Source organism: Triplophysa dalaica, chromosome 11 (genome assembly GCF_015846415.1).
Source record: "Triplophysa dalaica isolate WHDGS20190420 chromosome 11, ASM1584641v1, whole genome shotgun sequence".
Classification (NCBI taxonomy): domain Eukaryota; kingdom Metazoa; phylum Chordata; class Actinopteri; order Cypriniformes; family Nemacheilidae; genus Triplophysa; species Triplophysa dalaica.
In genome coordinates this window covers 19113645-19128403 of record NC_079552.1, presented here as the reverse complement: position 1 = coordinate 19128403, position 14759 = coordinate 19113645, and the positions used below count along the sequence as shown (strand labels likewise).

The following is a 14759-nucleotide window of genomic DNA, read 5'->3' as shown; positions in this document are numbered from 1 at the left end:
TAGTGTCACAACTCAGAAGCAGATCACCCTATACCATTATCAGAAGCCATGAATGAACAAGGAAGTGCGCCTCCTGTTGAAAGCACGCAACACTGCCTTCAGATCAGGTGATGCACAGGCCTATAGTACTTCCAGGGCAAATCTGTAGAGGGGCATCAGAAAGGCCAAGCACTGCTACAAGTTGAAGCTAGACGAGCATTTTTCCAATTCTGACCCTCGACGCATGTGGCAGGGCATCCAGGCCATTAGTGACTACAAACCCAACCACTCCATCCCCATAGCCACAGATGCTGACTTCCTGAGCGAGCTTAATGACTTTTATGCACGCTTTGAGAGAGACAATAAGGAACCCGCCACCAGGCTCACACCCTCTACTGAACACCCAATCATCACACTAAACTCCACAAATGTTTACACTACACTAAGCCAGATAAACGCGCGCAAGGCTGCTGGCCCAGATGGCATCCCAGGTTGCGTACTCAGGGCATGTGCGGAGCAGCTCAATGGGGTCTTCACGGATATCTTCAACCTGTCCCTCGCCCAAGCAGTGGTTCCAGCATGTTTTAAATCCACCTCCATTGTGTCCATTCCGAAACATTCCAGCCCGACATGACTGAACGACTACCGCCCTGAAGCACTCATTGTTATGAAGTTCTTTGAGCGGCTGGTCCTGGCACACCTAAAAGACTCTCTACCATCCACACTGGACCCATACCAATTTGCCTACCGTAGCAATAGGAGCAAAGATGATGCAGTGTCCATGGCGCTGCATTCCGTGCTCACACATCTGGACAATAAGGACACTTATGCACGCATGCTGTTTGTAGACTTCAGCACTACATTCAATACCGTCATCCCTTCCAAGCTTATCATCAAACTTGGAAACCTAGGCATTAACAACTCAACCTGCAACTGGATTAAGGATTTCTTGACGAACAGGCCTCAGCTTGTTAGGGTAGGCCACATCTGCTCCACAACCATCACCCTCAACACTGGTGTACCACAGGGATGCGTACTGAGCCCCTTTCTCTACTCCCTCTTCACACTTGACTGCAGGCCTGTGAACGGACCTAACTCCATCAAGTTTGCAGACGATACAACAGTGATTGGTCTCATCAACAACAACGATGAGACTGCTTACAGGGAGGAGGTCCGGCACCTGGCCATATGGTGCTCAAACAACAACCTGCTCCTTAACACCTCCAATATATTACCATTTATTTGTCCACAAAACTCTGGATAATGTGTTGTGCATCATTCACATATTGTTAACTCTTTCCCCGCCAGCCTCTTAAAAAAAGTTGCCAGCCTACGCCAGCGTTTTTCACCCAAATTTCACCCATTTTCACGCAAATTTAATGGCCCACAGTAAATTTTCTGTAAAGAATATATGGACAAACAATATGTCAAATGAAAGAACAGAACACTGATTGCCGTAATAACTTGTCTTTAGAGACGAAGATGCGTCGAGACAGCTTTACGCTCCATTTTAATAAATCACACTCTGAACAGCGAGTGAGCACAAAAACAACCATGCATATTAACAAACGGAACACAACACTAAAACTAACTCCTCCCTCCTTTAAAGGTACAGTACCTTGGTGAATGTCTCTTCAGTAAACTTGTGGTTCGCCACAAGATTACTTCAACTACCAAAGATGCGTTTCTCGATAATCTGCCTGAATTGTCTAAATTCTCTATTATGAGTAAAAACATTGAAGATCTTGACATTACTATTGAAAATTTTAACTCCACCGTATCAGAAACATTAGACACAGTTGCGCCTCTCCGTTTAAAGAAGATAAAAAAAGGCAGCCCAACACCGTGGTATAATGAACACACTCAGGCTATAAAGAAAGCGACCCGGAAAATGGAGCGGAACTTCAAGAAAACTAAATTAGAGGTGTTTCGTACGGCATGGAAGGATAGTACTCGAAAATACAGGAATGCCAAAAACGTCCGCCTACATTTCATCACTAATACAAGAAAACCATCAGAACCGTAGGTTTTTATTTACTATTAATTAACTATTTTCACTAGTAAAATCCAAGATATTAGAGAAAAAATTATAACAATGCAACCAGAAGTGAAACCCGGTGAACAAACTAACTACAGCACCCCTAAGGAGAAATTGCAATTATTTTCTACCGTAGATCACGATAAACTGTCTAAAGTCATTAGATCATCATCAACCTATACCTACAAAACTACTTAAAGAAATGCTCCCAGAAATTATAGATCCTCTTCTTAGTATTATTAACTCATCTCTGACATTAGGACATGTGCCTAAAGCATTTAAGGTGGCTGTTATAAGGCCCCTTGTCAAAAAACCCAAAGTTGATCCTAGAGAACTAGGGAATTACAAGCCTATATTGAATTTACCTTTTATGAATAACATTAATGAATAATTCCAGTCTGGATTTCGAGCTTGTCACAGTACAGAGACTGCGTTATGAATGATCTGCTTTTTGCGTCTAACCGTGGCTGTATTTCGTTATTGGTGCTGCTAGACCTTAGTGCTGCATTTGACACCATTGACCACAGCATACTCCTACACAGACTCGAAAATAACGTCGGCATGAACGGAATAGCATTGAAATGGTTTCAAAAAAAGTCTTATTTATCTGACCGTTTTCAATTTGTAGCAATAAACAATGAGTTGTCCCATAAATTGCAAGTCAATTACGGTGTACCACACTGGCTCAGTCTTAGGGCCTCTGCTCTTCGCATTATACATGCTACCTCTAGGAGATATAATAAAGCGACACGGAATTAGCTTTCACTGTTATGCTGATGATACTCAACTTTATATTTCCTCGAAGCCTCATGAAACACAGCAGTTCTATAGAATAATGGAATGCATAGTCGATTTAAAAAACTGGATGAGTAACAATTTTTTACTACTGAACTCGGACATAACAGAAGTGTTCTTACTGGACCGAAAACTGCCATTCGTAACAACCAAGAATACTGCTTAACTATTGACGGATGCTCCATAAAATCCTTGTTGTCAGCTAAGAATGTTGCTGTTGTATTCGATAGTACTCTATCATTTGAGAGCCATGTCACCAACACCTGTAAAATTGCATTTTTCCATTTTAAGAATATATCTAAATTACATCATATGCTATCACTGTCAGATGCAGAGAAATTAATTATTGCATTCATGACATCAAGACTAGATTACTATAATGCACTTTTAGGTGGTTGCCCTGCAGGCCTTTTACAAAAACTCCAACTGGTTCAAAACGCAGCAGCTCCAGTTCTTACACATAGAAAAAAGTATGAGCATATAACCCTGGTTCTGTCAAGCTTGCACTGGTTACCTATAAAGCATCGTATTAACTTTAAGATCTTGCTTATTACCTATAAAGTCCTACATGGTCTAGCGCCGCAGTATTTGAGTGAACTTCTATTGTATTACAGTCCTCCCCGTGCATTATGCTTTCAGGCCTCCTGTCAGTTGGTAATACCTAGAATTTCAAAATCAAGTGCAGGTGGTAGATCCTTTTCTTATCTAGCGGCTAAACTTTGGAATATTCTTCCCTGCACTGTCCGGGAGGCAGACACACTCTGTCAATTTAAATCTAGACTAAAGACGTATCTTTTCAATCTTGCATATGCTACACTTCCATAATATTAATCCTCAGATGATTTAGGCTGCATTATTTAGATCAACCGGAACCAGGAACACATCCAACAATGTATGTACTTGTTGCATCAAAGAGTGCAGAAAAGTAATCTACTCTCAGCCAGTCTTGTCTCTTTGTTCCATGGTTACCGCAGGATGCAGTTCATGCCCAGACCTGATGGCAGAGGTGAGAATGGGAAGTAGTGACCTGACAAGAGCTGAGATGATAGAGCTGGATAAAGGATGCGGCGACTTGACACGATTTCACTACAAAAATTCAAATGCTATTAGATTGTTAATTATAATCTTAAATCTATAATTCATGTTATTAGTAGTTTATTTATATTTTATTTAGCCTTGTTGTGCAAGCACTGTTGAGCTTTTGCCAGAGGGGAAATGGAATACCCTGGTTGGGCCTGGGTTCTCCTGAGTTTTTTTTTCTCTATTGGAGTTTTGGTTTCCTCGGCACCATTTGCATACGGTTTTGCACTATTTGCCTGGCCGGGGCGGCTGCTTTAGAATTCAGAAGTTTTACATAAATAATATATTGCAAATAGGAATGTATAGTCTGTTTAATTTTCTACCTGTGGTTCTCTCTGCTTTATCTCAAATGTGTGTTTTCACTGTGCGTGTGTGCGAGTGTGTTTGCGTGTCTGCGTTTATGGTGATGTATGTAAGTATGTATGCATATTGTGTGTGTGGCGCATTTTTATGTTTGTCCTTTGTGTTTTCACCTTTTTCTTGTTTTTACAGGTGTATGACTTGTTGTTTTAGTTGTTTTCTTGTAGTCAATTTGTCTCATGTACACCTCCTTTTAACAATGAAAATTGTAAAAAGCGCTATATAAATAAAGTTGAGTTGAGAAGTGCTGATTGGCACATGACTTATATTCAAGTTCAAGTCAGCTTTATTGTCAATTCTTCACATGCACCAGACATACAAAGAATCGAGAGTACGTTTTCTCATTCATCCGCGGTGAAACAGATAAAGTGCACAGGCACGACAGACATTCTTATAAACAATATACAAATACAATATTCTATATATATATAGTGTGATAAATAGCAGCCAGTATAAATAGTGTACAGTAAACGGTATAAACAGTGTAAACAGTATAGTGGGGGTGGGGGGGTGTTCAGTTTCCTGACAGCCTGGAGGATGGGGCTGGGAGGAGAGAGGGGAGAGAGTTTAGCGTCCTGACAGCTTGGTGAAAGAAGGCGTTTAGTGAGTCTAGTGGAGCGGGCACGGAGGCTCCAATATCTTCTTCCAGAAGCCAGGAGGCTGAACAGACTGTGTGCAGGGTGGCTGGCGTCGCTCACAATCGAGGTGGCTTAGAGGGGGGACGGGTGGTGTATATGTCTTGCAGGGAAGGGAGTGGGGCACCAATGATCTTACCAGCTGTGTTCACTATGCGTTGCAGTGCTCTTCTGCTGAATTCAGTACAGCTCCCGCACCACAAAGTGGACAGATTCTTTCAATGGTGCCCATGTAGAATGAACACATGATGGGTGGGGGAGCTTTCGCTCGCTTGAGCTTGCTAAGGAAGTAGAGGTGTCGTTGAGCTTTCTTCACCAGTGATGCAGTGCTGCTGGTCCTGGAGAGGTCCTCGCTAATTTGCACTCCCAGGAATTTGGTGCTGCTCACTCTCTCCACAGCAGCACCATCGATGGTCAGTGGTAGGTGTTTGATGTCGCCTCTCCGGAAGTCAACAACAATCTCCTTGGTTTTGCTGACAGTCAGCAGGAGGTTTTTGTCTCTGCACCACATGGTCAAAAGGTTGACCTTTTTCCTGTAGTGGGTCTCGTCGTACTCTGTGATGAGACCCACCAGAATAGTATTGTCCGCAAACTTTACCATGTGTTTGGTGCTGTAGGTTGGTGTGGAGTCGTGAATCAGGAGGGTGAAGAGCAGGGGACTGAGCACAAAGCCTTGGGGGGTCCCTGTGCTGAGTGTGATGGTGCTCGAGGTGTTGTTGCCGACTCGTACTGCTTGTGGCCACTCACTGAGGAAGTCCAGCAGCCAGTTGCAGAGGGAGGTGTTGAGCCCCAACTTATCCAGACAACAGACGATTTGTTGAGTTATTATAGTGTTGAAAGCTGAACTTAAGTCTATGAAAAGTATTCTCACATATGAGTCTGATGTGTACAGGTAGGTGAGGGCTGGGTGGAGAGCAGAACAGATTGCATCCTCTGTGGAACGGTTGGCTCGGTATGCAAACTGAAAGAGGTCCAGGGAGGGGGAGAGGATGGACTCGATGTGAAAAATGACTAGCCATTCAAAGCACTTCATGATGATGGGGGTCAGTGCCACAGGGCGATAGCCATTAAAGCAGGTTGGAGCAGGTTTCTTTGGCACAGATATGATGGTGGCCTTGAAGTGTGATGGAACAGCAGCTTAATGTGTGGGAGGCCTTTTATGCTCCTTGGTGGGAAGTGTAGACAATATCCAATGTGTTTTCCCCTCTTGTTTGGAAGTTAACATGCTGATAGAGTTTTGAACAGTCGTATTTGATCCATTTTGTTGTCCTTGGATCGAACATTTGCCAGGCTGATGGACGATATGGCTGGGCGAGATGGACTAGCCGCTATGCGAGCCTGGATTACTCCGCGTTTGCCCCTCTTCTACTTCCTCGCACACCGCTTCTGACGTTTCCGTTCCGGGGAAGGAGTGGCAGTCGAGTCCGGTGTAGTCGCATGCCGGTGAAGTAATCTGAGCTCCAGTAGTGTCTCTGTTTCAATGTCCAAATTGTTATGAGTTTTGCTCTTGAGGATGTAGGGCAAAGCCTGTCGGATGAAGTTATATTGCGACGTAGACAGAAGAGATGAACACGACAAACTGTCTAACAAACACAAACTGTTTAACAAACAAAACACTGCATTGTCGGGAAAGCGACACGCGCCGCCATTATTAAAGGACCTTTGTGTTCATCAAATTATGGTAGGTCATTTGTGAGGGAATTTTTACTTTACAATCTACAGACAAGGCCAATTCCCACGGGATTAAGATCACAGACAACCTCTGCAATTAATACAGATGACTAGAGGTCCCCAGGTAATACTAATCTTGTGCGACTAGTGCTCAGGGCACATCAAGCGATCTCTAACAAAGCAATAGCGACGCATAGTACAAAAATGTTTTACTCATGTAAGATCGCTGCACCATTCCTATCAGATACAATGTTAACGACACAGCTCTGCTTTTAAATTTTAGTAATTCCACAAATCACATGAATTACACATGTCCAGTTTCTGAAAGTGATTTGCATGATCGGATTTTAATCTGTCTCGAAACCGTTTCAGAGCACATAGGTCTGCATGCTCCGTGAGTTAATGCATGTTTTTCTTTTACCATACAGAAAACTGAAAACATGTACGATTGAATAGTTATTTTAAAAACGTATTACATTATTTTTATTTAAAAAAAGACAATTAATATAATTAAAATGAAAATAACCAACTTTTAAATTGTTTAACTGATAATATTAAGCAGTCAAAATTTTAACGATCGGTTAACGGTTAAACAGTCAATGTGAGCATCCCTAATCTAAATCAACAACATGCATGCTAGACCCTATACCTAAAAATCTATTGAAAGAGATGCTCCTCGAAATTAAAGATCCTGGATCACTAGGATATGTGCCTAAAGCATATAGGTGGCCCATTGTCAAAAAAAAACAACTCGATCCCAGGGAACTAGTTAACTACAGACCTATATCGAATCTACCTTTCATTTTCAAAGTTCTTGAAAAAATAGTTTCAACTAAATTATGTTCCTTCCTTCAAACGAATGAAATCAATGAAGAAGTCAAGTCTGGAATCACAGTACAGAGTCTGCTTTGCTCAGAGTAATAACTGTTTTGCTTTTGGTGTCTGACCATGGCTGTATATCGTTATTGGTGCTGCTAGATCTTAGTGCTGCATTCGACACCCTTGACCACAGCACACTGTTACATAGACTTTAAAATTACATCGGCATTAATGGAATAGCTTTGAAATAGTTTAAATCTTAATTATTCAACCGTTTTCTCAGTGCCTCTGCTCTTTGAATATAATTAAGAGACACAGAGTTAGCTTTCACTGCTATGCTGATGATAATCAACTCTATATTTCCTCAAAGCCTCACGAAACTATTTTATTTGATAGTAATCCATCATTTGATAGCCATGATATATCAAAACTACGTCATATGCTGTCACTAACAGATGCAGGGAAGTAGAGTTGTCAAATGTCCAGGTACTTCGGGTCCAAGTCGTTATCTAAAAATAAAAAAGTTGGCAGTACCTAATTTTCATAACCACCGCCGTCCCGGGTCAACCGGGTACTGTTGCTCAGTCTGACAGGTTGTCAGTCGGAAACGTTTCATAGACGAATTAAGACGTGATGAGCAGATAAGCGCGGCTCCGATCCACTCAGAGATGCGCTCAGAAATACTTCAGATTAAAATCATATCACAAAGAAAACTAACAGAGTTTTTTGGTGAAAGGAGGAAGCATCCGGATTAAAGTTAACAAATTCAATCGGTAAATTTCAAATTCTGCATTATGCGTTTGCATTATGAATGTTGTACCATATGTTAAGTTAAAGATTACATTCAAATAAATGTCCCTGTTTGCGTGTTAATTTGTTAGCGTCAATGCTAATCCAGTAAAGTGTCCTTATTAATCATTTAATGCTTCTATACCTGTAATGGGGTAAGATCAACGGGAGAAAATTATGTGGTTTACAGTACCTATTTTATATAGGACTATCCAAAATATATGGAAATAAATTGAATAGATTAACTCTTTTTAAAATTTAGCTTTTAAAACCAAATAAAGAAAAATCTATCTGTTGCATTTATTATTTTTATATACAGTTAGTAATCTTGTGTAAATGCAGTATAAAAACTGAGGTTTGTTCAAATATTGCATATGCATGTTTGTTCAGCCAGTTGATTTACTGAGGTTTATTCTTTTTGTCTTATATACAGCAGACTGAGGAGGATGTTCATCAGCATAAAAGTGAGCACCCAGTGAGCATACAACAGTTTCAGCAAAAATTAACTTCTACTTCATGTTTACAAAATGGCATTGCTTTTTTAACATTTATATCAACGATGAGCTTTACTTATAAAATTGTGTTTCAATTAGCATGTACTGGTGTTTTGCCTATTGTATCGAATTTGATACCGAGAACCATAGAATTTAACTGCCATTGGTACAGACTACAGAAATTTTGGTACCGTGACAACACTATAGGGAAGCTAATCCATACATTCATGGCGTCAAGACTTAATTATTGTAATGCACTATAAGGTAGTTTTCCTGTAGGCTCATAACAAAAAATCTAGTTCAATACGTAGTTCCTTGAGTTCTTACATAAACAAAAAAGTAAGAGCATAATATCAAAATTGCCCTGGATACCTATTAAGCAGCACATTTACTTTTAGGCGGCCCTGCAACGATGTGTCATGGATTCTGCCTTCTTTACAATGTTAAAAGTGCTGTCTTCTCATGCTTAACATGGTCAATTGTCAAAAAACGAGTCGGGAGTATTACGTAGTATTTCACTGCTCGATGCACTCCCCCAGCGGTCGTACAGGTTTCTGAATTTTTTTTTCGAACATAGAAAACTGTTTCACAATAACTTTTCTTACACCCGTATTTGGACAATTCTCACGGAAAAGTTCGCACGGCGACAGGAGAGCAGGAGAAGGAGCATGGGCAGACGTCACTATCACTTGTGTGCAGGAGAGAGAAAGCATACGTTCCCGAAGTTCAGGTCTTTGATTGTTCACTGCAATTGGGTGATGAATGTTATATAAACTGTGGATATAACGCTGGATTTGGAGATCATTTGAAACTTGATATATGGAGCCGTCCCAGCACTAAAAAAATGCAGGACATGAACCACATGCTTTGAGTGAAATTGATGTCTGTGTTTTGTTTACAATGCTTTGGTTCACCCTACACACCTCTGCACCACTTTGTGGCTGGACCCCTAATAATAAGAACACTGACGGATACAATATGTATCTACTCCAATTCATAGCTTGACCCAAAAAAATGGCTGGCTCACAAATCTTACTCCATTATGGTTGGCGAGCTTTTGCAACTTCTTTACATGAGCAATATCTAACCTTTGAAATATAAAAAAAAAAAAGGATATTGAACAATGAAATCTCCAGTACTTTAGAAACCTGGAAAACACTACATAAACACTACATGATCTGTAATGTCCTGGTTTTTCAAACAATGGGAACATCGGATATACTAAACAATAAAAAGCACTTACTAGCTCCCACCAACCCGGTCTGGATCAGGAGTTCTGCTGTAGTTGATCTTAAACTCAATGTCTGGCACCAGCAGCATTGCACTCTTGTAGTACTTGATTGCTGTGACATAAAAAAAAAGAAAATTATACAGTGCATCCGGAAAGTATTCAAAGCGCATCAGTTTTTCCACATTTTGTTATGTAACGGCCTTATTCCAAAATGGATTAAATTCATTATTTTCCTCAAAATTCAACAATTCAACAATACCCCATAACGACAACGTGAAAGAAGTTTGTTTGAAATCTTTTCAAATTTATTAAAAATAAAAAACGAAAAAAGCCTTTGCCATGACACTCAAAATTGAGCTCAGGTGCATCCTGTTTCTAATGATCTTCCTTGAGATGTTTCTACAACTTGACTGGAGTCCACCTGTGGTAAATTCAGTTGATTGGACATGATTTGGAAAGGCACAATCCTGTCTATATAAGGTCCCACAGTTAACAGTGCATGTCAGAGCACAAACCAAGCGATGAAGTCCAAGTCCATAAATGGATGATGTTTGGAACCATCAGGACTCTCCCTAGAGCTGGCAACCCGGCCAAACTGAGCGATTGGGTGGAGAAGTGCTTTAGTCAGGGAGGTGACCAAGAACCCGATGGCCATTCTGACAGAGCTCCTGCATGTCACTGTGGAGAGAGGAGAACCTTCCAGATTAACAACCCTCTCTGCAGCACTACACCAATCAGACCTGCATGATGGAGTGGCCAGACGGAAGCCACTCCTCAGTAAAAGGCACATGACAGCCCGCCTGGAGTTTGCCAAAAGGCACCTGAAGGACTCTCAGACCATGGCAAACAAAATTCTCTGGTCTAATTAAACAAAGATTGAAAGTCATGTCTGGAGGAAAGCAGGCACTGCTTATCACCTGGCCAAAACCATTCCTACAGTGAAGCATGGTGGTGGCAGCATCATGCTGTGGGGATGTTTTTCAGCGGCATGAACTGGGAGACTAGTCAGGATCGAGGGAAAGATGAATGCAGATATGTACAGGGACATCCTTGATGAAAACCTGCTCCAGAGCGCTCTGGACATCAGACTGGGGCAAAGGTTCATCTTCAAACAGGACAATGACCTTAAGCACAGAGCCAAGATAACAAAGGAGTGGCTACAGGACAACTCTGTGAATGTCCTTTTGTGGCCCAACCAGAGACCAGACTTGAAACTGATTGAACATCTCTTCAGAGATCTGATTATGGCTTTGCACCGACGCTCCCCATCCATCCTGATAGAGCTTGAGAGGTCCTGCCAGAAGAATGGGAGAAACTGCCCAAAAATAGGTGTGACAAGCTTGTAGCATCATAATCAAAAAGACTTGAGGCTGTAATTGGGGCCAAAGGTGCTTCAACAAAGTATTTAGCAAATTTTGTGAATACTTATGTACATGTGCTTTTTAGTTATTAATTTTTTATAAATTTGAAAAGATTTCATTACATTTACATTTACGCATTTGGCAGACGCTTTTATCCAAAGCGACATACATTGCATTATCCTATGCACAACCTTGCATTGTTAACGCAATGCTCCTACCACTGAGCTACAGGAAAGCAAAACTTCTTTCACATTGTCATCATGGGGTATTGTTTGTAGAATTTTGAGGAACATAATGAATTTAATCCATTTTGGAATAAGGCTGTAACATAACAAAATGTGGAAAAAGTGAAGCGCTGTAAATACTTTCCGGATGCACTGTAACTCTAGATATCTCTAATCTAATATGTGCAAATCTTCTAAAAACAAACCTTCATAAACAGCCCCATTCTGTTCTTCCTCAACAGCCTTTAAAAACAGCTCTCGGGCCTATGAAAATGACAGGTTAAGGTCACGTGAGGGATACAGCACCGGGTCATCGTATCACTTTTTAAATGTATCTATAATGTGTAGAGTGAATGGCACAAACAGTAAATAATTATGTGTACCTTTTTCTCTTTAGCCAATTCTTGCTTTCTCTTCAGGTCTGCAATCTTAGAGAAACTTGTCTGTTCACCTGCGCTGGGCTGAAGCTCAGACATCCACTTTGCCCTAAAAGCACTGAGCTCCAACTGAAACATCAATCATGAACTTTTTAACCAATCATTGTTTATCTGAGATAAACCTTTTGATCAATGAATTTCAATATCTTTCCCAATCGTTCATGGGCAACTTAAAAAACATTTTACTGAGATTGTGGTTCTGGTTCAAATTGTATCTGTCACATTCGCAACCATACACAGTATCAGTGTTTACCCTACCATTGCCTTAGGGGGGCGCCCCTGACGCTCGAACGGAACCCCACTTGAAAATCAAGACAATTTTATTTTCTACGTACTTCCAAATTTCAAGAGAAGCCATTTAAGGTTACCTTTCCTACAGAACATGTTTATACCTTGTTCTTTTATTAAACAAACTAAATAGCATTATGGTACTTCTCTTATCTACGTGGGGGCAGTTCATTTCTGTCTCTACATTGTCGTGCGTTTATAATTCTCCTCTGCTCTACGTATCGAGTTCCGCCCCGATTCGCGACCATATACAGATAAGCGCATGGAAATAATGCTGCATCAACCGCAGGAAAAGCAAGCAGATTCAAATATTTGCATTTTTATACGCTCCCAGGGTGGTAAAAAATGGCCAGATTCGCTCTCCTGCACAGAAAAGATAGACACCCTGCCCCTGACAAGCAGCAATAGTCCAGTCACTCTCAGATGACAGGTTTTCACACAGCTTTGCTTCGTTCCATCTGCTTTGTTTTATTATTTTATGTTATCTTTTATTATGTTTGTGTGGCCGGCAGTCGACCGATTTTTTTATTTTATTAAAAGTTTGGTTTAATGTTCGCCGATTCCTGCCTCCTTCCTTCCTTACATTGAACACTGTTACAGGGAGCCATTAGCAAAACATTCCCTTTTACGTCACGCAACTTTACGTAATTACCAATCATACATTGTGATACAGTCTGGTTCGTCAGCTGATCAGATGACGCAAAATTGCCGACATTTTTTTTTACGTTCTATGAAAATGGCTTTACCGGTCTGGCAATTCTACAGGGTGTGTGAAAAAGACAATACATTATCAATCTGAAACGTGTATACTATGCAAATTCCATGAGTCGGGAAGCAACCAAAACATTCTAACATGACTGTGATCAGAAACAGGTAGTCTATCGCGATGGGACATGTGTTTACAATTCATTAGCTTACTCTCAAATGCCTGGTCAGTTTTGCTAAACGGGCATGTGGTCAGCAGAGACTCGAGGTGCATATGCATCCATCACTCCCGTTCACGCATACACACAGGCGCGCTGTGGTGCCGTCTTTAAAGAGTTTTTACCTCATAAAATAGCATCTTTTTTTGGATAAATAATAGCTTTCAGTGAGTGGAAAAATGTCTCTCTCTGTGTTTTCTCTGGTTAGTGAGCGGCAGAAGCAGCACATACATGACCAAACCACAGCTTTCTTGCGAGTACAAAACACCTTTTACAGGCACCTGTCATTGTTACTGATTGGTCATATGAACATTAACATTTGGTTGTAATTAGATCATTATTTTATGTCGGACAACAGAATCATTAAATAAATAAATGCAAAGTCTAAAATAAAAGTGTAGAGCAACCTCTCCACGGCTGTCAGTAACAGAGACATTTTTAAAAGCATCAACCCTACTGCAAGGACAGTAAGAAGCATAAATAAATATCAGATTATCAGATAAAAGAATGTAATGAATTTGCTTTCATCACAGCCACTATATTGCGACTCATGTCACAGGCTGCTATGTTTTAGGTAAGTATGTTAGTTACTAATATTCATTTGTTAATTCATGAGACTTTCTCTTCTCTTAATTTGAATACTTGATATAAATTGTTTTTAAATATAGTTTAATAAATAATGGTACTGAGAAAGCTCCTGTAATCGGTGATCAGTATCGGCCAATACAGATTTCAGTGACCGAGGATCGGTGATCGGCCCCAAAAATCCTGATCGGAGCACTCCTATTTTGAAAACGCACGTTGAAATTTTTTATATTAAGATTATTACATTTGATATGCAATTTTGATAAATAAAAAATTTGGTGGATAGTAAAATTTTTACCATCAATATTCATCTGCACTCATTATTATGTCATATGTTTTGTATTGCTAAAACCAAAAGCCATAATTAAGATAATTTCAATTGTTTTCACATGTCTTAAAGACACCCACAGGTTCACTAACTTGCATTATCGAATCCTCAGTATTTTCATCTTCCCCTCCTTCAACAGTGTCATCGGTATTTTGGATGCTTTCAGCCTAGGAATAACATATTATGAGTAACTCCATACAGAATCCACCATTACACACACATGACAAAATTAAGTCAAGCGAGTCTCAAAGCTCTATGATTTTACAACTACGTTATAAGCAAATCCATATTTGGTGTGAAAAACAAGACTAACAAAGCAAAAAGTCACTTTCACATTCATTTATTCAATGCATATAAACATAGCTATAGGGCATTGTTTTGATTTACAGAAACGTAAACTTTATAGACCACAGTAAACATTTTAGGCTTTTGATTCTGATACATCTGTTACACGTCATAACTCATGACTGCTAGCCTGCTAATGTTAATGCATAACTAGCATGCTGGCTAATTTTAGAAACACAAAGTTTACTAACCATATCAGATTATTTTGGGCGTAGTTTATTTCGCGTTTATCGTGCTTAAATCGAACTATTCACAGATCACGATCAGAAAAGCGCACGCAACAATGGACAAATTTGCGGGCTCGCCAAACGGCAGCCATCACGATGAGTCAATTGACAACAACACTCTTTGCTTCAGCCAAAGCTCGAACTCCTGCG

At 40.3% G+C, this 14759-nt stretch overlaps 1 protein-coding gene across 2 annotated transcripts in view; it reads right to left on the bottom strand.

The window, feature by feature from the left end:
- Positions 1-14759, bottom strand: part of fbxo9 (F-box protein 9) — a 24127-nt gene extending 9368 nt beyond the window's left edge. The window contains exons 1-5 of one of the 2 annotated variants that reach the window (XM_056760490.1): positions 14574-14759; positions 14118-14204; positions 11860-11982; positions 11683-11740; positions 9904-10003 (exon numbers count right to left, since the gene is read on the bottom strand). In XM_056760490.1, the coding sequence (XP_056616468.1) occupies positions 9904-10003; positions 11683-11740; positions 11860-11982; positions 14118-14204; positions 14574-14576 (371 nt within the window). In that variant the 5' untranslated portion in view covers positions 14577-14759. The remainder of the gene's footprint in view (positions 1-9903; positions 10004-11682; positions 11741-11859; positions 11983-14117; positions 14205-14573) is intronic. The other variant, XM_056760491.1, reaches the window with a different exon arrangement.